The 24,361-nt window shown below is 39.6% G+C and overlaps 1 protein-coding gene and 1 pseudogene across 1 annotated transcript; both read left to right on the top strand.

Annotated features, from left to right (window-relative positions):
- Nucleotides 1-17,442: 17,442 nt before the first annotated feature.
- Nucleotides 17,443-19,855, top strand: LOC147429323 (uncharacterized). Its single transcript, XM_086495446.1, has 5 exons — nucleotides 17,443-17,525; nucleotides 17,633-17,712; nucleotides 18,379-18,481; nucleotides 18,638-18,708; nucleotides 19,361-19,855. Exons 1-5 carry the CDS (start codon nucleotides 17,463-17,465, stop codon nucleotides 19,476-19,478), a joined length of 435 nt encoding a protein of 144 aa, XP_086351572.1. The 5' UTR covers nucleotides 17,443-17,462; the 3' UTR covers nucleotides 19,479-19,855.
- A 232-nt stretch (nucleotides 19,856-20,087) lies between these two features.
- LOC147429322 (EID1-like F-box protein 2 pseudogene) lies at nucleotides 20,088-21,585 on the top strand (annotated as a pseudogene).
- The last annotated feature ends 2,776 nt before the right edge of the window (nucleotides 21,586-24,361 follow it).

The raw sequence follows: 24,361 nt of genomic DNA, 5'->3' as shown, positions 1-24,361 counted from the left end.
TTCTTCTTTATTCCAGATACATAAAGTGCATCAACAAGTGTGAAAGAACTACCATTAGCAGCAGTAAGCACAATCTTTCCAACTCCCTGAACTGGATAAGAGGCATTGGTTGCACAAGTGACTGAATTCCCATGAGACACAGACTCGAGAGAGGTAAACAATTCATGATGTGAGGTAATGTGCTTTGTAGCACCACTGTCAAAATACCACACATGTGAATCTGCAGCAACTGACAAGCATGCATCATGGACAGCACGATTGTAAGTGCACTATGCGCTAAAAGCCCATTCTGTATCAACATCAGCACTACAGTCTCCTTTCACAGAAGACTCAACAATGACTGCATTTGTAGTGGAACCAGCATTTGCATTGGAACCACCCTCTTTCTTCTTAGCCTCTTTTGCCTTCAACTTAGGACACTGCTTGATCAAGTGATCATTAGCTTTACAATAATGGCAACGCATCTTCTTTTTGCCCTTATCACCAGAATTTCCAGACGAAGTGCTGCCAGCAGAAGCATTAGGAACATAATTTTTGCCACTCGCAGCAGAACCATAAGAAGTGGCTGCATTGCTGTTACCACCCTTTCTTTGAGAAGCAATAAAAGCTTGTTCAACTGCACGCTGTCTAGTCCTGTTTTTTCTGGAAAGTGACTCTTGAAATACCAATGTGCATAATGCATCAAACTTGACAACTTCTGGATTTCCTTGGGTCATAAGTCTCCAAGTACTAGCAAAAGTCTGGTAAGAATCTGGTAAGGCATCAAGAACAGTCTGCACAAGGGAACTGTCTGAAATGACTTCACCTGCAGAAATAAGCTGCTCATTGATATCCTTGACACTAGCAAGGAAAGTGTCCATATCATCTTCCTCATGCATAATCTTCGACTCCAGCTCTTTACGCAGCAAAGCAATTTTAGGCTCATTGCGGCTTGCATAAAGACCTGCTAGAATATCCCAAGCCTGTTTTGCAGATTTTGCTGAGTGGATGTGAGGAACAATGGTGCGCTTCACAGACAACGCAATCAATGCATGAGCCTGCGCATCCTTAACATCCCAACGAGCTTGTTCTGCCGTAGGCAAAACAACTCTAATAGCTGCAATCCTTGCAACAAGACCTGCAACATCCTCAACATCGCCTACATCCTCGAAACCAGGACATACATCAATGCCCTGCACAATATTCCAAGCGTCCTTTGACACAAGAACATGTTGCATCATGTAAGCCCACATAGGGTAATTGTCCCCATCCAACCTGTCCTCAGCAGCAAACATCTTGAACACATATGTGTTGTTGTTGTCAGCCATGGTAAATGCTGCACCTGATGTGAAAACTATCCGAAAATAGGAGAAATGAAGCGGGAACAACATGTGCTATATAGCACAAACCTTAGAAGACTATAAGGCACATGTTATGCAGAAAACGGCCTGACAAAAATTCTGCACAAAATGACGAAATAGCCTGTGCAGTACTGCCTGTAGTGGAAACGGAGGCCGAAATGAGCCCAAAGCTCACTGAAATCGAAAAATGCTTGCTAGGAGAAAGTGAGCAGGCGTGTACTGGAGCAGCTGGCGACTAAGCCCGGGAGGACGCAACCTTCTGATACCAATTGTTGGAATTAGGGTTGCAGAGAAACACACACAGCTTGGAGAAGATGAAGGAAGCTCAAGGCACACAATAGAGAGTGTATTACTTAGTGTGCAATGGAAAGATAGATAGCCCTAGAGTGATGGGCGTATATACAATGCTCAGGGGGAAAAACCTCCTAAAGAGGGAAAAAATGCCCCGGCGGTCCTAGTGTGTTCACACACATCACTACCACATGTATATGGTAACATTCTTTCTAACAAGGACGGTTTGGATTTTGACCAAACATGCATATATTTAATTGAATACTCTCATTGCCAAGAATGGCATAATACTAGTCATGATATAGCTATGGTTTCACAAGAGGAGTCTGCATCACAACGGTTAGAATAGGCCTTTTATGTTTGAAGGCGTCCATTTCAACGAGCAAGCCACAGAGGGTGGTCATCGCGATGGTAGTTTCTCTCATCTCAAATTTCCTAGCAAGCATTGTTCCTATTGCAACAGAAATGGTCATACTGAAGATTATTTTTGGGCACGACAACATGGCAAAAAGCACAATATTACCACAAAACAACCACCTTTATCTAAAGATTCTTCTTCCTCTTGTGATTATTGTGGACGATTTGATCATCCCTCTCACATGTGCTTTAAGCACCGATTTGATGCAGATCAAAATAGAGCATATGCTATTGAATATCATGATAACATTGTACCAAAAACAAGCTGTGTTTTATGTTCGTTTACTCGAGATAGAATACTTCATATACGTGATGGTTCGCTTTTTATTATTGATTCTAGTACCATAGGAAATATGACATATCAATCTAAGTGGCTGCACAACTATCATTCTCTACATATTAAGTGTGTTGTTTATCTTGCTGAAGATACAACTTGTCAAGTAAAGGGTATTGGAGATTTATATCTTGGTACATTATCTTCTTCAACTCGAGTTTTGCGAGGGATTTTACATGTTCCAGATCTTCAATGTAATCTTCTCTCAGTCGCAAGACTCATTGATCTTGGTCTGTTTGTGGGCATTAATCATACAAATGCCACATTGAGAAAGATGGACAGACTATTGCGATTGCTTCTCGCAATGGTAATTTTTTTTAGCTCTCTCTTAATGACGTTGTAGCAAATGTTGTCACTGCTCCAGATGATCATGTTTGCAAGGTATAGAGTCACAAATTTGTTCATGCTGATTTCTCAAAACTCCTTGACATTCATCTTCGTAATCTTGTACATGGCATGGATCTCAAATCTCGTCCTCATATGGGAATCTTTGAGTTATGTGCTCTTGGCAAACACAATCGTAAACCCTTTTCTCTCTCAAGCTCAACTCATTCTCATGATCTTTTGGATCTTGTTCATATTGACTTTTGTGGACCCTTACGTTCATCGAGATCACAACATCGTTATTTCACTATATTTATTGATGATTATTCATGATATATAGTTATTTTCATACTTAGACAAAAAATTTGAGGCGTTATCTAAATTCAAAAGGTTTCACAAGGTTGCAAAAGTTCAAACCAATTGTCCTCTCAAAAAACTTCGCAGTGATAATGGTGGAAAATATGTTTCTAGTGAATTTCAGGATTATTATACTAAGCAGGATATTCATACATACTATTCCATATTCACCTCAAGAGAATGGTGTTGCTTAACAAGAGAATTACAATATTCTTAATGTTGTAACATGTATGCTGATTCATTCCGGATTATCTTGTGCTTTCTAGGATGAAGCTATCTTGACAACAATATTTGTTCAGAATCATCTTTCTACTACTGCTCCTTCTGGTAAAATATACATCGTAGCATGGACGGGTGGAATCCCTTTTGTATCTCATTTTTGAACATTTGGATGTATTGTTTATATTCTTATTTTCAAAGAAGCGCGAATAAATCTTGATGCTCTTATTCTCAAAGTTGTTTTATTGGATATTCTGACACTTCCAAAGGCTACAAATTTTATGACCCTTCCTCCAAGAAAGTAATCGTGAATCATGATGCTACTTTCAATGAAGAGCTTATGGGAGGTACATGGTCCATGGATGATTTTGATGATACTAAATCTTTGCTTCAGGTTTTTCAATTCTTTTAGGATGATGAACCTTCTTCTACGGAGCAGCTTCCCACTTCACAACCATCAATTTCGAATGTTACCAATGATGATATTGATTTTGAGCATGGTTCCTGTCATGTTTATGATAAAGATATTATTGATAGCGCTCTCTTTACTTCTAAAGATCCTATCGCCGATAGTAAAGCTATCTCTTCTCTACATAAGGATCAATGGTAAGAGGCTATGGAAGCAGAGTATGATTTTCTTATGTCTAAAGGTACATGGATAATGACCGAATTGCCTCATGGCCGTACATCCATTGAGTGTAAGTGGATGTATAATACAAAAGTCAAAGAAAATAGACCTTTTGACAAATTCAAGACATGATTAGTTGGCAAAGGTTACTCTCAAATTGCTAGCGTTGACTATCAAGAGACCTTTTCACCAGTTGTTCATAGTACTAGTATTCGGGTCATATTGGCCTTTGCTGTTCAATTTGATTTGGAGACTCCCCAAATGGATGTGTGAATTGCTTTTCTGAATGTTGATTTGAATGAAGAATTTATATGGAGCAGCCAAAAGGGTTTGTTATTCCAGGTAAGGAAGACCTCGTTGCTCGACTTCATATGGCATTATACGGTATCAAACAAGCTTCACGGGCTTGGTATACAAAGTTCAATCTTTTTCTTACCTCCCATGGATTTATCTCTTGCTATTCAAACCCAACTTATACATCAAACACAAAAATGGTGGTTTTGTGATCCTTGCTCTTTATGTGGATGACATGATTCTTGTTTCTAACGATTTGGGATTCCTTCAACAAGTCAAAAAGTTGTTGGCTTCGGCATTTGATATGGTAGATCTTGGGAAGCTTCACTCATGTCTTGGCATTTGATATGGTAGATCTTGGGAAGCTTCACTCATGTCTTGGCATTTAGATCCAAAATAATTGTACCAAAGTTATTTTATTGCTTCAACAATCATAGTTCATTGAAGATACTATTCACAAGTTTGGTTTGGAATTTGTACATTTGGTCAATACTCCTTGTCTTGAGAGTTCCATAGAAAATACTTCTGAAAGTGGCGGTCAGCTTGTTACAAATCAACCTTTTGCTAATTTGATCGGGTGTCTTTAGTTTGTTTATTTGAACACTTGTCTTGATATTTTGTTTATTGCTAACTATCTTGGGCAACATTGTGTGTGTCCTTCTCTTAAGCATTGATCTGTAGCAAAATGCACATTGAGATACTTGAAAGGTACTGCAGATTTTGGTTTGGTCTATCAACAACAATGGATATTAGAGTCTATGTCATCTCTCTCTCTTTTAGGTTACACAGATGTAGATTGGGCCAACTGGCATTCATCCATGCGATCTACTAGCAGCATTCTCTTACGCTCAAAGCTTGGAGTTGCCTCAATTTCACTCTTTCTACATTAGAGCTCTACTCTTATGGTAGCTTTGTACATATGTAATTGTAATCTTATAGGCACCATGCACCATGCACACTTTACACTTGCACATTGCAACCTTTTGATCCCTTGTATATTTGTACATAGATACACAATGCACTTTCACATCACTTCTTCTAGTTCAAATTTTCACATTTATATATGGGCTTGGGTTTTTCTCTTGTACTCCCCAAGGGTTTTTTCATCTAGAGCTAGAGACCTTTCTTTGAGTGGGGGTGTTGGAGCTATATATGGCTCACTCTATCTACCTTGGTCTCAGCTATATATATATATATATATATATATATATATATATATATATATATATATATATATATATATATATATATATATATATATATATAAAATTATCCTCAATATGAATCAGTCTTTGGGAGCGTATATGGTGTGCCTTTTGTCTTCTCTCTCTCTCTCTCTCTCTCTCTCTCTCTCTCCCCTACATTTCAACAAGTCTTGCAGTGGGAGTGTACTTTTCACTCCCACAGAGTCTCTCAAGAGACTATTTTTTACGGGCACACTGCTCAAAAGCAAAACTTTCTGCATTGGCATCGCAGGTGGTGCTAACGTTGGAGTTCTGACAAAGGACTCCATTCCGATCGAGGCAAAATTTTTGACGACAACTTTACAGGTGAAGTTTATTTTCCAGGGATAAGTACTTTTGCATACACGAGTGTATTGTGCTCTATATACATATTGAGGGTGGTTTATATATCGCCCTATGCATTTGTTGGCACTTATGTATATACTTGTGGCTCATTTGTGAGCTTTTTTTATCTCTATTTATACAATATATAGCTCATCTAAGACACATGCTTTACAGATAGTTGGATATAATTTTTGCACTCATTCTTGGTTCTTCTGGGAGTTTATGCATTGGTTTATGCATATGTTAGCACTACTTATGTGACGTGAGTCCTTTTGAGAGCAGCATCCCCATTGGGATCCATTATATTTCTTGACATCTATTGGGCTTGCTTATGTGCATATCTTGCACTTTTGCATAGAATTTTTGGCTCATGTGCGTTGCGGTGCGGATACTACCTATGTATGTTATTGTGGGACCTATCTTGGCTTGATTTTTGGTAGTTACCTTGTCGTTTATGAGACCTCAATATAGAAGAGTCCTTTTTGAGACTATGTCTAGTGTCTTATGTCTTCTTAAGCCTTTTAAAGGGGCCTATGTGAGGTTTTAATGAGTTGAGGTATTCTCAAATGTTGAGATACCTTTGGTTAAATAGGTTGTTAGAGTTCCCTATTTTGGTATCCAAGCCATAGGCTATGTATAGAGGGATATAGGTGCTTTGACGCCATGTTGGAAATCACGGCAGTGAGATTTAATGGTTTATGTCCACTTTACACTCTTTTGCCTAATATATTGCTGAGATTTTGTTCTCCATGCAAAGGAGACTCTGCCAAAAAAATTGTAAAATTTTTTCCCATAAATCCGAAGTTTGATTCTCCAGTATTTGCTCCTCGCAGCTATGGCTAATTCTTCTCAAAAATATGATTATTACATCAATAAGTTTGATGGCACAAACTTTTCGATTTGAAAACAATGCATTTTAGACGTGTTGGTCAATAAGGGTCTTGTTGTGTTGTTAAAAGAGTGCGAAGAGAATGCATACACTGATGATCGATGGGAGGAGCTTGATGTTCATGCTAGGGCAACTATTTGCTTGCACCTTGATGAATCCATATTCTTTACTATTATGGACAAAAACCAATGCAAAGGATTTATGGACGTCTTTATGCTCAGCATGGTAAAAGTGCTTCAAACAAAGTGTTTCTTAAGAAGAAACTTATGCATGCAAACATGAAAGAGGGTGGCAATGTCAATTCACATCTGAATGAGTTCAATAGCTTGTTAACATAGCTTACTTTGAAGGGACTCAATTTTGATGATGAGATGAAATCCATCCTCTTGCTATTCTCTTTACCATCATCATGGATATGTTTAGCACATCCATTAGTAACTCCACAACTGGTGGGAAACTTGCATTTAGTGATGTTAGTAGTGCTTTGCTCATCAAAGAGACATGGGCATGGAGTTGTGTATATGGATAGTGGCGGTTATCATAGGCCAAGAGGTCGTAGTCGTAGTTGTGGTCATTCTAAAGACCGCCAGAACGGTCTTAACAAGAGTCGTGGACATGACATGTGTAATGTGGAATGCAATCATCGCCACAAGAAGGGCTATTTAAAAAACAATTGTTGTATTTTGATGCGTGAAAAAGGGAAATTCATTGTGAAGTATGATCCTCCAAAGAGCAGTGTGAAGATTGAGAAGCTCATTGGCTATTGAGTCTCCACCCACTAAGCTTGTTTTTGACATGCCACATCCATTAGATGTGTTGATTTTCACTGCTAATTTGAGTCCAGATGTATTTTTGGCTCTAGTTGAGTGTTATACACAAAACTGGATAATCGACTTAGGTGCCAATTTTCATGTAGTACTTCGCATAGGGAGTGGTTCTCCATATATGCTCCTACACATGGTTTGGTCAAACTTAGTGATCCCTATCAGCTTGAGATTTGTGGCATGGGAGATGTAAAATTGTGTATGCATAATGGCACTAGGTTTATGCTTCAAGGTGTACACATGTGCCAAAGTTGACTAAAGGTTTGGTGTCAACCAAACACTATTGTCTTTGGAAATGGATCTTGGATGATTTGCAAAGGGTACTTGGTTATCTTGAAAGGCCAAAATTTTGGCTCATTGTATTCTTTGTATGTCTCTTTTATGAAAAAGAATTACATCTATGTTGGCGAGCTGCCTTCTATTGAGTTGTGGCATAACCAACTTGTTCATGTGAGTCCGAAAGGAATGAAACAACTTCAGCATTTGGACTACTTACGTGTGTTAAACTATTATAAGTGTAGTTTGTGTGAGCATTCTATATATGGCAAGAAAACTAAGCTTACTTCTTTGCCATTGAATAAAGAGTTAGGGAACCCTCTAGACTTGGTACATCACTATTTATGTCGGCATATGCCACATAAGTCTCTAGGGGGAGACTATATTTTCTAACATTTATAGATGACTCTACTAGGAAGGTGTGGGTCTACCTCTTGAGAAGAGGAAAGACAAAGTCTTTGCTACTTTCTAGAAATTCCTTGCATTGGTTGAGAACTAGTTAGGCAAGAAGCTTAAGGCTTTGTGCACTAACAATGGGGGAGAATATGTCTCCACAAAGCTCAAGGATTTTTGTAGCAAGCAAGGCATTAGGTGGCAGTACACTATGCCATATACACCTTCTCATAATGATGTAGCAGGGTGTATGAATAGAACAATATGACATACTCTGTGTGCGAGGCATTCTCACATGTGCCTAACGATCTTGATAGAAAGCTAGACCCCAAATCACACAAATGCATCTTCATTGGTTATGGTGTTGATGGAGAAATGGGATAACGTCTCTGGCATCCAAAATATTGACCAATAATTTGGAGCTTGCATGTTACCTTCATTGAATCAAAGATGTATAGGAAACCTATCAAAGAGCTGGGATATCAAAAAGTGAAGATGTAATCTCAACTGAGATTAGGTCGACAGCTCAGTCGACTTGTGATGTTCCTACCACTAGTCGTTCTCCATAGAGAGCAGATTCCAACAGCCAAGTAGTGAGGAGATCCATGAGAGTCACCCGTGCACCTGAGCATTTTCAGCCAAGGTTAGACTATCTATTAGTCCACTGACTGTGAAGAGCCAACCCGCTACCAAGAGGCTATTCGAGCAAGCTATGCAATCAAAATAAAATTCAATTGTGGCAAATGAGACTTGGGAACTAACAAAATTGCCAAAGGACAAACAAGCCTTGCTTTGCAAATGGATATATAAGAAGAAATACATAGCAAAAGATCATGAGCCTAAGTATAAGGCTAGATTGGTTGCTAAAGACTTAAGTAGAAGAAAGGCATGGATTTCAATGAGATTTTCTCTTTAGTAGTCAAGATGACTACATTACGTATTGTGCTTGGACATAGCCACTAAGGACATGGATCTTGTCCAATTGGACATGAAGATGGCATTTCTTTATGGGGATTTGGAAGTGCCATTGCACCCCGGCTTGTGCAACTAGACTAACTACTAATTACAAATGACGTTTTTAACCAAAATTTGTAGCATTTCATAACTCTCAAAAATAAGGCTTTGTTGAGTTATGTCGTGTTGTTGACCCAGGGGTCAACACTCCCCCCCTTCGAATTCATGTCGTCCTTGACATGACCTAATTGTCAATGTTGGTGCGGTCTTTGTTAGCGTTTTGCTCTCCAATGCTTGTAATATTGTCAAACCACAACAAGAACTATGATCCATGAAAATCATAATTGATGACAAACTTTATGTCCTTTACTGCCAAACCCCGAGTTGCAACATCTAAATTCAGAAAGAAGCTGCAACATCTAAATTCAGAAAGAACCCAATCTCGTTCAGCTTGACTCTTGTCATCATAGATAAATAAAGCTCCATCCATCACTTGCTCCAGCAAATTTGTCAATTCTTAGTATGTCCCATTCTCATAAACAATTTATGTAATCTGTAGGATTGAATGAATGGCTTTTAGATCTTGTGAGCCAATGGCAACTTTGTAAGAATTCTGCAGATATTGTCTGGCAAAACCTTCAACTTCTTCACTCCAATACTAAAATTGTCTGTCATGCTGAATCTGGGAGGTAATTTGTCTTATTTGACGTTGAAAACCCATGTCTAGCATTTGATCTGCATCATCAAGGACAAGATATGTAACCCTGTAAAGGTTGGTTTGTTTACCATTTGTGTTTGCTCTTCTTTGTTGGTGACTCCTTTGTTCCCGCATCAAGGTGATCAAAGTCGCATTTGCCACTGTTAGCTTTTGTGTGCTTTGTAAATCATTATACTCCTTCTACTTGATACATGACTTAATTAAAGCCTGACAAACCCCAGTTAATTTCCCAAGTTAGTAACTTTCTTCAAAAGGGCTTTATCCGACTCATCATCGATGAGCTATCATTGTCCATTTGTCTCCAAAACTCATATACATGATGTACATGGTATGTAGATAGCTATCAATTTGAAAAAATTGCATCTTTGGCTAGGGGTTTAACTTTTTTTATACATATATATATAAGCTTATATTCTCTATTCATAGCCTCCTGTTGAGACATTATATCATTACGTTATGTAATGGTATAGATAGGTTTTTGTCTGTTTGGCGGGAACGGAGAAAGTCGCAATTTGTCTCTTCCGCCTGTTGCATGTGCCTATCAACCGATAGTTGTTGAAAGGATTCCGTTGCAAAAGGGAAAAGTTTGGCTTGATTCGAACTTGTATTTGGCACTTTTTGGGATTTCTGTCTGGAAAATGACTGATGGGCATCTCTGGCACCATCTGTCAGTCAATCACATGTAGAACCAATGATGATGACCAGATTTGGCTTGATCCCTGGTTGCTCCTGCACGCATCTATCACGATAGATGACTCAATTGTCATTTCTACCCCTTTTGTTCTTGTCAGTACAGTTAGTCCCTTTTGCTTGTTAGGCTTCATTAAGTCACATACAAGATAGAAGATTTATAATATAAAGATCTACTTCCTGTATAACGGCCTTCTACTTGCATGAAGTGTCTGATAGGGAACTTTACACTTGATGGGTGCTTTCATTTAGTCGCTTCACCAACTTTCTTTGTCCTTGTAGGCCATCTTGGAGTTTTATGACCATTCTCAGTCATTTTTGGCTCTATGTTATTGTTGAAGATTAATCGGCATTCTTTTCTTACCTCTGACATTCTAGCCTTGTGCATATGGCTTTTGAGGCATACCTCATGAAGTTTTGTCATTTTCTTGTACCTGCTTCTCTTTGTATTACTCGACATCTCTCCAGTCTATTTGTCACCTGGATTATGGAAAATTATTTTTTTCTCAAGAAAATCTCAAAAAATAACTAAAGAAAACAAAAAATCAAGTCAACAAAAAGAAAAATCTATTGAACAGAATTCTAAATGCAATGTACATTGTACACATGTCCCTAAGGGTGCATATATGGCTTTTGTCCCCGTACTCCTCTTGTAATGCTATTATGAGGGCATATACTCTGAATTTTGTCAAAAAATTATCACAATCAAACGCAAATATTCAATACAACTCACAAAACATTGCCCTCTAATATTCATAATATTAGGTCCGCATTTAGAATGCCTCCCCCCCTCCTATTTGGAATCCTTCTTGGCGATAGGGTATCACCAAGGGTATGTGTTGTGCATGGGCAATTAAAAATTTGTGTCTATGCAGGCCTTGTAACGTAGCCCTATTATGCATAAACAGTCAATGCATGGAAAAATTTTAGGTTGTGCAAGATGTGGGTATAAGCAATTTGCTTATTGGCATGTGCTAACGAGGCTTCCTATTCTAAGCAATGTGCTAGTCTTTAAATCTCCTATGTCATTTGCTTGATTGAAGGTTGTAGAGTTTTTTTTTTTTTTTTGAAGGCTAACTTATCTATTGATGGTTCTTTGGATCCATTTTAGCCTTGTGGTTGGTTGTCGTATTTGGCATTGTTCCTCAGAATTGGGTTCTCTTCTAACTGTACTGTAACCGTAGGAGGAATTAAAAGAATTCAAGCGACAATGCAATGACATCATTGTTATTGGTTTCCTTTGGGACCCACTTTTTCGTGATTACTGGTTGTTTTGTTGATGCTACTTGTTTGGGAACCCATACTTGTCCCTGCTTCGTTTGTGTTTGAAGAGATTTCTTTGGGATCCACCTTGGCTTGGTTGATGATTGGATTCAGACTTTGGTAGTTGATACTTTAATCATGTGGGAATCCACTCTAATCTCTTTGTGCTTGAATCAGCTTCTTTGGAACCCAAATTTGATTTGCGAAAGCTTCTGACTTTGTGATTTTCTTAGCCGTTCTTGCACACTTCGATTGTTTTCCTTTTGGTGTTAGATCTTGTGATCTTTCATTAGAGATCTTGGTCTTCTTGATCCATACCTGCTTTTGGCCAAGCTGGCTCTTTGGTATCCAAATTTGTCGAACTTTTTGGTTTTGACTTGTTGTTCTTTGCTCTTGGCCTTCCTTGGTTGTTACGGAAGCTGCTAGTGATAGTGACGACTTGAGTTTCTGGTAGGTGACGTCATAAGAATCATCAATGTCACTGCTATCCTTAGCAAGGTTGCATTCTAGCACTTTCCCTTTGTGGTTTGGCTGGTTATGGAAAGCTACCGCTTGCTTGCTCTTGGGTTGTTGTTTCTGGAATGCTTTTTTTGTCCACTTGCTTAGCGCATTGTTAGCTGTTGACATGGTTGTGTTCTTCTTGGTTGGGTTTTTTCTTCATGTTGCGTTGCGTTTCCACCGAGGATTTTGGAATCCACTTTTAATGCACTTTATTTTTGTAGCGATGAAATTGTTTCCTAGGTCTTTGATCTGGACAATCATAAAACCGTGCATTTGTTAAAGTGTTGTTCATGTCACTTGCCGGATTGTCTGGATTTCCATTGTCGGCATCTTCTTGAAGCTCCAAATGTTCTACAGAGTCATAGAAATTGTCTTCTTCCGTCTTTGGATTCTTGGATCACACTCACAGCAAAATAAGGAACAACATCATAGCCATCTTCATCACAAAAGTTCGTTGTTGGACATCTTGAATAGCGCACACATCGAGAGTATCCAAGATATGTTTCCATTCAAGTGGCTCTAAAGCTTCCTCACGAAAGGGTTCTGGGATATAATCCTTATCTTCGATTTCCCTTTCTAAAATGCACTCCTCTCGCTTTAAGCTTCCGCATTGCAAAGCTCCACACATCCACAGTTCTTTAGGCTTTCCCAACCATGCTAGAAGTTCTGATTCTGCTACAGTAGCGGAATCAAACTCTTCTACTGGGGTTCTCGTCACATCCCTGTAACTATGGTCCTTCAAGTTTATCCTTGTCGTGGTTTTCATATGTCTCAGGTAGATATGGTCATAACCCTAGTCCTGGACCACTTTCAATTGTCGCATGAATGGTCTTCCTAAAATGATATCATAATTGTTCTTCTTGCCGTAGTCAACAATAGCAAATGTTTGCTCATTTCAATGCCACAAGAAGTAACAACTGCTTTTTCTAGTAATCCTATGGGCTTTTCCATGTGTCCGTGTGCAGGCTGTAGTGTCAACCTGGTAGCCCTCACTGCTTGTTTTTTCCATTTTTTTCAAATCTCTTTTGTTGCGATGGAAACACCGGCTCCATTATCAAGGATTGCCATGGTTTTTACACCTTGGAATTTCACAGGAAGAGGGGTGCTCCCATCTTCTCCCTCATAATACTCTCCGACCTTGTTTAATGGCACTGGCCTAGTGTTTAGCTGAGGCATTTCAATCTCTTTGATCCCTTCCTCGATTTGAGTGATTGGTTTTTTTATGCCAAATCTCTAGGCATTTGCCCACAATAGTCCACATGTTTGGTCATATTCTGAGCAACTCGGCTAACATTATCGTATAGGTGACTTGTGTCGACAAAATGTCTATCAGTCCTTTTGAATCGATGACCTTGTTCTCTGTGATGGGACTAGAATAACATCTGACTTGGCCTCGTGCTCTCCCGTATAGAATGGTAGTGTTCTTAGCGAATGGGGTTGATTGTCCATAGATTGTACAGTTCTTTGTCTCCCCAATACGATTCCACTTCTAGATTCATTTGAGATCCAACCTCAATTTCCTCTATTGGTGGAAGAGACACTCCTCTACCATCACTCGTTTGGTTTACTCGTCTGCTTATCTCACTTGCTTCACTGGTCTGTCTGACTTGTTTCCACAATTCGTCAAGACCATCTATTTCTTTACAACAATCAGGTATAGCTATGTGAAATTCCTTGGAAGAGTTATCCGTGGTATTCAACACTATCCTTGGCTCTAATGCGGGGTCCTTGAGCTTTTGTCCATTATCGTGACTGGAATCTAGCTCTTTTTGTTCCTGGTTTGGTGGGATTACTGGTGTAGGTGGGACAAGGATCACACCCTCAGGTTTTCCAATTGGTGGTTCTAGTAAAGCTTGGACTGTTTGAATCATTTTTTGAGCCTGTCCTTTTCTAGTTCCACATATGGATATGTCATCCACCTCTGTTCTTGGGTTTGGTTGTTTTTGAGCCGTGTTTCATAGGCTTTTAGGAGGGCGTCTAATGGCTCATAAACCTTCTCGACCAATACCGATCCTCCCGAACTAGCACTTCTCAATTTCTCATTTGTGGATGGTTCTTCTGGAGGTTGAGACATCTACGTAAGAGAAGGTGCAACCATTTCCTCATGTTGTCTTATCTTGCTCTCGTTCCCTACTTGCTTTCATCCTAGCCTTTCTATCTTTCCAACTATTTCGTTTGCTCTTGGTTTTTTGACTAGGTGCGTTGATCTTTGGTTCACCCCTGTCCCTAGACTCGGGTCGATTTTCGTTTTCTCTGTCTTCAAATTCTCAGCTTCCTTTTGAGCTTGCGCTCTCGTAACTACTTGAACTCGTACGACGTTTTCATTTTTGAGCTACTGGGTAGCTAAAAAATCCCTAAGGCAGTTGTCATGATCTTTCTGACTCGGTTTGGATTTTTTGGACAGCTAGGGATCAAGTGAATGACTCCGCAATCAAGACAATAGGTGTTTACTTGTGTGATCTCCGTCTGAGGACATTGTTTGACCAAGTGATTACCACGGTCTTTGTGACAATCTGGTTGAGGAGCTTCTTCTTGTATTTCCTCTTGGTGGCTATAAACATGCTCTGACCTAGCTAAGCCTCTATTCGCAATGAACCGCAATGTCCTTTCGTCCATCTCATACCTTCTTTCTTCGGGTTGAAACGCAGGAGGTGGAGGTTGTATCAGCCTCACCACTCCATTTGTTTCTCTCATCTTCTGTCGCTTCGAAGGACAATACCCGCTTTGGTTGTTATAGTACATTGCAGTTGGTACTAGCACTTGTTTATTAGATGCTTCCATCATCGGCGTGTATCTCATGTCTACAGACATTCTAGCACCTGATAGCAGAGGTTGTTCTCCTAAGACAGGCTCTGGCGTTGAAACTCCTACTCGACCTGGTGGATTCCTTGTAATGTATCTGGGTGGAGTAGGTGCTACTGGAATAGGTTGTACATACCTCTCCCTAGCATATTCCATGCCATAGTAACACTCTTCTCTTGTATGGTTTGTCCATTTTCTCTCGATTTCACACCACTTAAGCTCCCTCGGATTAGAATTTACAAGAGGAGTCAACCTCTTGACCATTTCGTCGATAAACTTTTCTTGATCGATATGTGCCAGTGGTTTCTCAATGGACTCACTCATATGCTGAGAGGCTGTGATGTGTCGTCCTCTTGACTCTTACAATCCTTTTCTTTATATTTCTCACAGTTATCCACCAGATAAAGAGCTTCTTTGGTCAGTTCGTTTAGCGTCAGGCTCCTTATCATATGCAGACCCTTTTGAAGACCCTCATGTCTCATTCCTTGGATAAAGATCAACATTAACCTTGCTTGCGTAGGAAGTTCCGCTCTTGGATAGAACTTGACATATCTCTTGAGTCGTAATGCCGCTTTGTGTACTGATTCACCCTCTTTTTGTTTGAATCTGTAAATTTGCGAGACTGTATTGTGAGCTATGCCTTTCTATGAGAATTCTTCGATGAATTTCTCAAACAGCTTGTCTAGAGTCTCAAAATCACATCTTTCCACCGAGTTGAACCATGTAGCCGCGTCATCTTCCAGAGTCAGTCCAAATCCCGCAAACTGTGTTGCAAAATCCAAAACTTCCTCTGCTCTAATTACTCTTCTGAAAGCCGCCACGTGATCTCTCGGATCTTTATCTCCGGCGTAATTCCTGTTTACCCATTTCTGGATCTGGGATGGTCTAACTCGCCGATTGTCTACAAGTCTAACCATAGACTCTCCCAATTCTGCTCTCGCTTCAAGCCTTCTACTATGCCTAGGTTCTTCTTCGAAGGGATTAGTCGTTCTGTTGGAGATTGGTCCTTGAGAAGACAAGTCTGCCATCTCTGTGATCATTTCATCTCTCTCACTCTAGAAGGGAATCCAGGTGGCTCCCTTTTTGGAACTCTCGAATTCTCATGTTTGGTGGAGATATTTGTGGTCTTTCATTGACCAAATATCCACCTATGGCTAATGCAATCCATGGATTTGTGCTTTCTACAGCTCTGTATTCTCGTCCATACTTGTCAACAACTATAGACTTCCATTGATAGTCGACTCCGTATGCACAGACATATAAGAGCTTGTAATCTGTCAGCTCTTCTGGGTATGGCTCTGAGCACCTATAAAGGTTGACCTCACTGTCGTCAACGTATCTATATAGCCCTTTACTCTCATGGTCTGTCATCCAAACTCTTTCAACAAGCTTGGTCTACACACACCCGAGAAGAAGAGTATTTTAATGTCGTCAGAAGAGACCTTAAAGACCTATCCGACGAGGAGAGTTGAACTCAAGACCTGTTATTCAAGAGGGAAATGACATAACCAATCTACCACACTTGGGTTATAGAAAGGTTATACCATCCTCTTTTTATTATTAGCATACACTCTCTCTCTCTCTCTCTCTCTCTCTCTCTCTCTCTCTCTCACACACACACACACACACACACACACACACACACACACACACACACACACCTGAGAAGAAGAGTATTTTAACGTCGTAGGAAACTATCCCAAGAGAGAGAAAACATCAACTCACACGTGTTGTCTTCTCTCTTTTCAAAGAATTTTTTAAAAAAGATCTTTGAATAGATTTCCTTGGCTTTGCAATGAGTGCCTTTTGTTTCTACCACCAATCCAAAAATTATTTGTTTAAAAAAATTACCTTCCCTTTTTCATGAGCAAAAAGGGAAGGCATCACTAAGGCCTCACCCCTTTGGGGCATGCCAAAAATAGCTTAAACCTTTCAATTTTTAAAGTGATAGTAGGGCTAAAAATTAGCTTCGACATTCCAGGAGAGAAACATGGATCACCTTTATTTTAGTAAATACTATCCGTACTAACCCATGGTGCGACTCAGCTCTTAAGTCCCTTCTAATCCCGTGAAAAAAATATGCTCCTTAAGGCCCCACACTTTGTTTCACAACGCAAACCTTTGTGAAACGGAGGATGGCGTACATGTGGACGACCACGATCTAGTGTAAGAAGCAACACGTTCCGTAAAAACCAATATCAAAAACATATAACATTTCCTTTAGGATAGATTCAAAGAAAAAATTTTGCAAAATAACCAGCATTTTTTGCAATTTAACTCTTATTTTCTTAAATTTTTCAAAGCGGTTTTCCCTCTCTTCAACCAGCTAAAGGCGAAGCTAAGGTACACTTTTCCCGAACACTGCTTGGAAGATATTTCCATGAAGCGTCCAGAGACGTCTCTGCGACTGCGACCTAGGCTGTTTCAAAAGGGTGACCTTATGGTTTTCTTCACTCGGCCATCAATAGGATTTTCTCCTTTTCCCCCTCTCTTCAACCGGCTGCTCTGGTTTGTGAGCCAGTTAAAGGCTAAGCTGAGGCAAGCGTCCAGAGACGTCTCTGCGACTGCGAGCTAGGCTGCCTCAAAAGGGTGACCTTATGGTTTTCTTTACTCGGCCTCTTTCCCTGCAGGTAACCCTCGCTTCTCCTCTCGTCACCTTTTCGCTCTTGAACTGCTATCTTCGCTTAGGTTTTCTGTTTTTGTTTTCTCGTAAATGCCTGCGATCGTCAATTCAAGAGTGTTTTTGTTTAGCGTTTCTGCTGTTTTTTATTTAGGGGTTTTCCTCATGAATTGATGCAAACTGCTTTGTTTAGGGTTTCTTAGGTGCACTCCATGATGCAGAATCGCTTGTGAATTCATGTTGCTATAACAAATCATCTTTTTTGGGTTTTTTGGAGCGTAATATATGATGCAAAATGCTTTTGTTTAGGAGTGTAATTGTGGTTTTTCTATGTTGCGAACATTTGCGAAGTATGTTTTGTAGGTTTAACTATTTTTAGGGACAAATGTACTGATGGATTACTGGTGGGCTTAAGATACTTTGTTGTAATTAATCATGATTGTGCCGTAGATGACTCAGAACTTGCTTGTTAAGGTCTATGCACCAAGCTATAGCTATTGAATCTATGCTTTTGTACGGAGCCTGCATGTGTCATTGATTTGTTTATTTAGCCTCCATCTGCCATAGTATAAAGTGTCAATTCACAAGTATGAGCGAATCTGTGGATGCAGACTTGGTGTTTCTGTGGAGTTCTTTCCAGGCAGATCACTTAAAGGATATTTTCTTGTTGTTGCAGGTATCCATGTTCTATTGTTAACCGACGTGTGTTAGTCTATGCCATCGTCGGAGTTTCCGTGAACTGTAGCAGCCATGGCGGAACAAAGGTTAAGCTAGTTCAGGTGTTTTGGCTCTGTTAGCATTGCTGCCAATGGGAGGTTTGAGCACTTTGGTACTCTAGCTAGCCTTGTGTACATGACATTGTACACCAAAAGTTGGTGCTTCATCGATAAAACTGCAGGCAGTTTTTTTCTCAAGATCTGACCTTATCACAATAGTGCAAAACTTTTGCATCAAAAGGGTGGAAGTTTTCTTTACTCGGCCACACCACCTGCCTCTTTCCCTGCAGGTAATCCTCGCTTCTCCTCTGGCCACATTTTCGCTCTTGCACTGCTATCTTCGCTTAGGTTTTCTGCTTTTGTTTTCTCGTAAATGCCTGCGATCGCCAATTCAAGAGTGTTTTTGTTTAGCATTCCTGCTGTTTTTTATTTTGGGGTTTTACTCATGAATTGATGCAAACTGCTTTGTTTAGGGTTTCTGAGGTGCACTCCATGATGCAGAATGGTTTGTGAATTCATGTTGCTATAACAAATCACCTTTTGGGTTTTTTGAAGTGTAACATATGATGCAAAGTGCTTTTCTTTAGGAGTATGATTGTTGTTTTTCTATGTTACGAACATTTGCGAAGTATGTTTTGTAAGTTAAACTATTTTTAGGTACAAATTTACTGATGGATTACTGGTGGGCTTAAGATACCTTGTTGTAATTGATCATGGTCGTGCCATAAATGACTCAGAACTTGCTTGTTAAGGTCCATGTAGCTATTGAATCTATGCTTTTGTACGGAGCCTGCATGTGTCATCGATTTGTTTATATAGCCTCCATCTGCTATAGTATAAAGTGTCAATTCACAAGTATGAGCAAATCTGTGCATGTAGACTTGGTGTTTCTGTGGAGTTCTTTCCAGGCAGAGCACTAAGGATATTTACTTCTTGTTGCAGGTATCCATATTTTAGTGTAAACCGATATGTGTTAATCTATGCCATCGTCGGAGTTTCTGTGAGTTGTAGCAGCCATGGCAGAGCAAAAGTTAAGATAGCTGAGGTGTTTTGGCTCTAACAGAATTTCTTCTGTCAGAATTGACCCTTATTTTATACCTTTTGAGGATTGGCATCAGAATTTGACATCTTTGGTTATTGCATTTGGCATTGCTGCCAATGGGAGGTTTGAGCACTTTGGTACTCTAGCTTGCCTTGTGTACATGCATTGTACACCAAAAGTTGGTGCTTCATCGATAAAACTGCAGGCAGTTTTTTTCTCAAGATCTGACCTTATCACAATTTTGCAAAACTTTTGCATCAAAAGGGTGAAAGTTTATACACAAGAATCGTTAGCCAGCAGAATTCAAGATTTGTGTTGTATCAAAATGGTGGAGGATGTAATGCCTATGCCGTGTTTGGTGCAAAGAGGAGCGGAGCAAAATATCGCAGAAAGAATCCAAAATTTTTTAGCGGGCAAGGCCCCTAGTGCTGGTTGTCACTGCAATGGCGGTAATAAGAAGACCTACACAGAGGCCCCTGTGATATACAATTGCATTGGCTGCAGCAATGATAAAGCTTCTGCAGGTTTGGAGAGGGTTCGCTTGGAAGGCTGTTACACAGATCTGCTGATGAACGTGTGCTTTCATTAGTCGCCAACTGCCATTTGTTTCTTGTCATGATTATGCAAGAAAACCAAGGCGATTTCAGATCACCATCTTTGGCGCGAGTTCTGTCGATCTCATGCGCCGAGGATGGTGTCTGACCTTGTTGGCGCCAAAAACAGGCAGATTGATGGTGGATAGCGAGCGCTTGGTAAGATTTTCCTTATTGCGCTGGCTGCTATCAATCGGCTTTATCCTCCAACTACCCAATGCAGGCAGTTGCCAGTCATTTGTGCATAAGACCAGATTTTCACGCACATCAGATCGTTTTTTTCTGATACCAAAGTGCTGAAGAGATATTTTGTATGTGTCTGATCCATGTGAACATGTTAATAGTCCAGAGGACGTTGATTTGTTCCGAGGAGTGTTCAGAAGCCTTGACAAATCTGATACCAAGAAGCTTCTCATTATAAAGAGTGCCGATAAGCGAGGATGAGAACTGTCCGTATTGCAAAGCAGGGGTATGGAACATCAAGCGTGCGCAGATGATTCCCAAGAGTGCAAGTACAACGCTGGCTGCTTACAATGAAAACAGAGACTATTCTGTTTGCCTGAATGGCCATGCCAATGGCTGATGCGCGTTGCTACACCTCTCGGAATCAGATGATTCTGACGAGGATAAGTAGTACAGTTTTTTTAATTGGTTTGCTTATCGATTCTGCCCTTTTGTGAGCTATTGGTTTTTTCCTTGTTCTTTTCATATACCACACTAACTACATAGTATCTCTTTTGTTTTCTGCTTGTTTGCTTCATTGCTGTTGCCTTGCCTCTTCTTCTCTCTATCAGCTTGTCTTCTTGGCATTTGCACAGCATGCTCTTTGACTATCGTGAGAGACCCTGCCCTTTTGTACCTTAGTTAGAAGTACCACCTTGGGAAATTGACTGCACATGACACATTTATTGTATGATATTATGACTGCATTCTGCTGTATATGAAACCATCGCTTTTGCTGTCTGCGAAGAGCATTGTCTCCCGTTTTATTGCCTGTTGGCGTACTGGCTGAGAACAAGATGGTTTGTATGATTGTGCTCCGCACCCCTTTTAGTGTCCATGTAACCAAAATGACGTATCATCGTATACCTTCTACATATGTAAAAACTTGCCCACGCTCTTGTAGATGGTCACATATACACATCATGTTGTGTTGTCAAGACTAGCCTTCATGGTGTCAACATGCCAATGAAAAAGTTTATTACACAATAGAGATAGAGTAGAGTGAAGGTGCAAAACTAGATTGATTGATCCAAGGGAAAATTACCAAAATAACCCTCAAATTTCAAAAATTCTCAATATACCTTGTATCATTGTTGGACGGAGTTGCTCCAATTTTTACATAGTCTAATGTTTATGACAATGGATATCTATATTTTAGCATCTTAGACAAAACTATTCACCAATGAGCTCCCAGCTCCCAAATAGACACATTTGTGCCCAAAGATGATGAATGATTTCATTTGAAGAATGCTCAATCTTTTATTCAGGAGAACCAATCTTCCTATGAAATAAATTGTTTTTTTGGGTAATTTGGGAATTTTTGCAAAATTGTAGAGCACTTTGGGAATTTTTGAAATTTGAGGGGTATTTTTGGAATTTCCACAAATTATAGAGGTATTTTGGTAATTTTCCCTTGATTTAACCTGAAAGTGCGTATAATGGGCTTAGTATGTTGCCCAAACGTTTTTTTCATTTGTTTGGATGCGAATCACGAGAGATGCTCATATGCTTAGTTTAAGTGGAACTAACGAGAGAATTTCAAGTTTGCCCTTATTTTCATGGGTTGGGGAAAATGTATTTTTCTTCGCCTGGACGAGACAGGTGGCCCAAAAGGTTGGCTACGTGCAGGAAGGAGAGAGAGAGAGAGAGACATATGCTGTTTGCGCCAAGTGCCAAGGGATTTTTTTGCCTTGACTATGATGGCGGATGTTGTCTGGCTGCTATTGCGAGGTGTTCAGTGCCTTGAAAATTCTCTTCCGATGTTATGCCAGGCAGATGGCAATACTGCCAGTATCCGCATAGACGAGCAGGAGGGCAGGGAGACGAGGCGACGATGCAAGTGTCTGCATGGATGGAGAGAGAGAGAGAGAGAGAGAGAGAGAGAGAGAGAGAGAGAGAGAGAGAGAGAGAGAGAGATGCATTGCTGGCTCCCTTCGTCTTGCGCAAGCAGGAGATGTAGGGACGGCAGGGTTTGATGCGGATTAGGCCAATGATGGTGACGGGTAGGGAGGGAGAGATGATGGAGAGACAGAGAGAGAGGTGCATTGCTTGCTGCCTTCGTCGCACACTCGTGGATGCAGATAGGAGCTATAGAACCATGGCATAGGAGCAAGGAGCAAGCAAGACTTGCGCGCGAAAGCAGGGGTCGAAAGGCGCTTTTACCTTTGAGATTGTAAATGGATATAGAATCTTAGAAACTAATTAATTAATTGGGAGTACGTAGACCTAGTATGTCCAATATGAAGCATCTACATCAATGGGCTTATTATATAGAGTTGGCTTAGGTATTTCATTTGGCATTTCTAATGATAGCATACAAGGGTTCCAAATTAGCCCATGCAAGTTGCAAACTCGTGGGTGACCTTTCAAGCCACTTTAGAAGTTCATTAATTAACTTTAGGTGAGTCCACACGCACAAGTAATGACCCCATGAGTATCCACACTCTTAGTACTTTTTTCACATGGTTATGTGCCACACATGCATCCCAATAGGATAGAGGAGATACACACCAACTTAGGACAAAGCCCATAATTTCCAACACGTCACCCAAAATTCTCTCACACTTCAAGAAGTTCTTGCACTAATTGCTCTAAAACACGAAGAGAATCGTGAGAAAACAAGGTGAAAGTTCACATTGGTATTCTAAAACATTTGAAACAATTGGGAAATCAAGTCATCCACTTATATATGACTTTGAAAAGAATGAGGAGACCCATTGACAAACTAAAACCTAGAGAAGATTTTAACCAATCACATGAAAAGAACGATGCAATGAGAGTAAGAAATGAGAAATTTTTGAATGTATCTGCTCCTAAAAGGCATTTTGTGTATGGTTCACACTTGACTCATATCTTCATACTTGGTACATGTATGCAAGTAACAAATGAATGTTAAAAGCGAGTGCCAATTTTTTTTTGCCATATGAGTGTTGTCTAAAATTGTAGAATCTTGGTTAGATTCCAAGCTTGTTATGAAGAAAAGTAGCAAATTTTAAAGGAAAGTTGTGTGTCATTTTTTCTTTGTTCAAACAAGGTGAAGTCTTCACCGGGGGCTTCAAAAAGCAAAAATGTGACTATTGAGGGGTCATGAGAGTTAAAAATTTATTTTAAAAAGGTAAAAGCTTATAATGATCTGAGAGAGAGAGAGAGAGAGAGAGAAATGAAATGAAATGAAATGTTATATTAACGTCTTCAAAAGGCCAAAATGACCTATGAGACCAATCAGTTACAAAATAGTGAATCTAATACCATGTCTGGGTACAAAAGAACTAGAAAAGAACTAGAAGTGGAACAAAATACTACTACTACTACTACAATCTAAAACTAGAAGTGAGAGAGAGAGAGAGAGTTTGGTCTTTGAAAGAAATCTTTTATTTAGTCCTTAATGTAAAGTTGTGGAATTTAGTTTACTTCTTAAACAGTTTATTTTTAATTGGTTAGATTTGCAAAAACTTGGCTAGAGTACGAGACGGCCTTGACAAAAACTTGTAAATATTTACAAATTTTATTGTAAAAACCGACAAATCTTTAATATTTTGACCTAAAAACCGGCAATCTTTCAAGTGCCCTTAATTTCTTTGGTTAGGAAAAAATGTTTTTGGCAAGACCTGTTCTTAAGTTTAAAATGATTTGTGTATTAAAAAAAAAAATCAAAAGTTTTTAAAATTTATTATGTTCAAACTTCTAATCATTTGTTGCACCCTTTTCAAAATATACTAAATATAACGTTGGGAAAGATCATGTGAAAGGCTTTCTCTTCAATGCTCTTCAAGACTTTTAAGGCTCCTTTGAGAGACACTTGTCAAACATCAAGAATTGAACGACCTTCATCCATATGGATACTAAGGCCTTTAGAGGCTAGAAAATTGCTTTTGGTGAGCCCCACCAAATGTTGTATGTTTCTACAATTTGATAGGAAAAACTAGCCAAAAGGGGTCCTCTCTTGATACAGACACAAATAGGAGCTATATTTTTGCCCAACAAATTAGTCCGTTTTGCACATCATTCGCAGGTGTCCTTTTGTCACACAACTTTGTGAATCAACAATTTGATGCTGAGAGCACTAGAAGTGGGAGAAATGTAACA

Source organism: Adiantum capillus-veneris, chromosome 22, assembly GCF_014529385.1.
Source record: "Adiantum capillus-veneris isolate H3 chromosome 22, ASM1452938v2, whole genome shotgun sequence".
In the NCBI taxonomy this organism is placed as follows: domain Eukaryota; kingdom Viridiplantae; phylum Streptophyta; class Polypodiopsida; order Polypodiales; family Pteridaceae; genus Adiantum; species Adiantum capillus-veneris.
This window is presented reverse-complemented; position numbering and strand designations above follow the sequence as displayed.

What these genes read in the sequence shown, in the direction of transcription:
- LOC147429323 (XM_086495446.1), top strand. Translation starts at nt 17,463, where the DNA reads ATGAAGCGTCCAGAGACGTCTCTGCGACTGCGACCTAGGCTGTTTCAA. An exon ending in CAAAGGTTAAGCTAGTTCAG is followed by an intron (nt 18,482 to 18,637) that starts GTGTTTTGGCTC and finishes TTATCACAATAG; the next exon opens with TGCAAAACTTTTGCATCAAA. An exon ending in ACCTGCCTCTTTCCCTGCAG is followed by an intron (nt 18,709 to 19,360) that starts GTAATCCTCGCT and finishes TTCTTGTTGCAG; the next exon opens with GTATCCATATTTTAGTGTAA.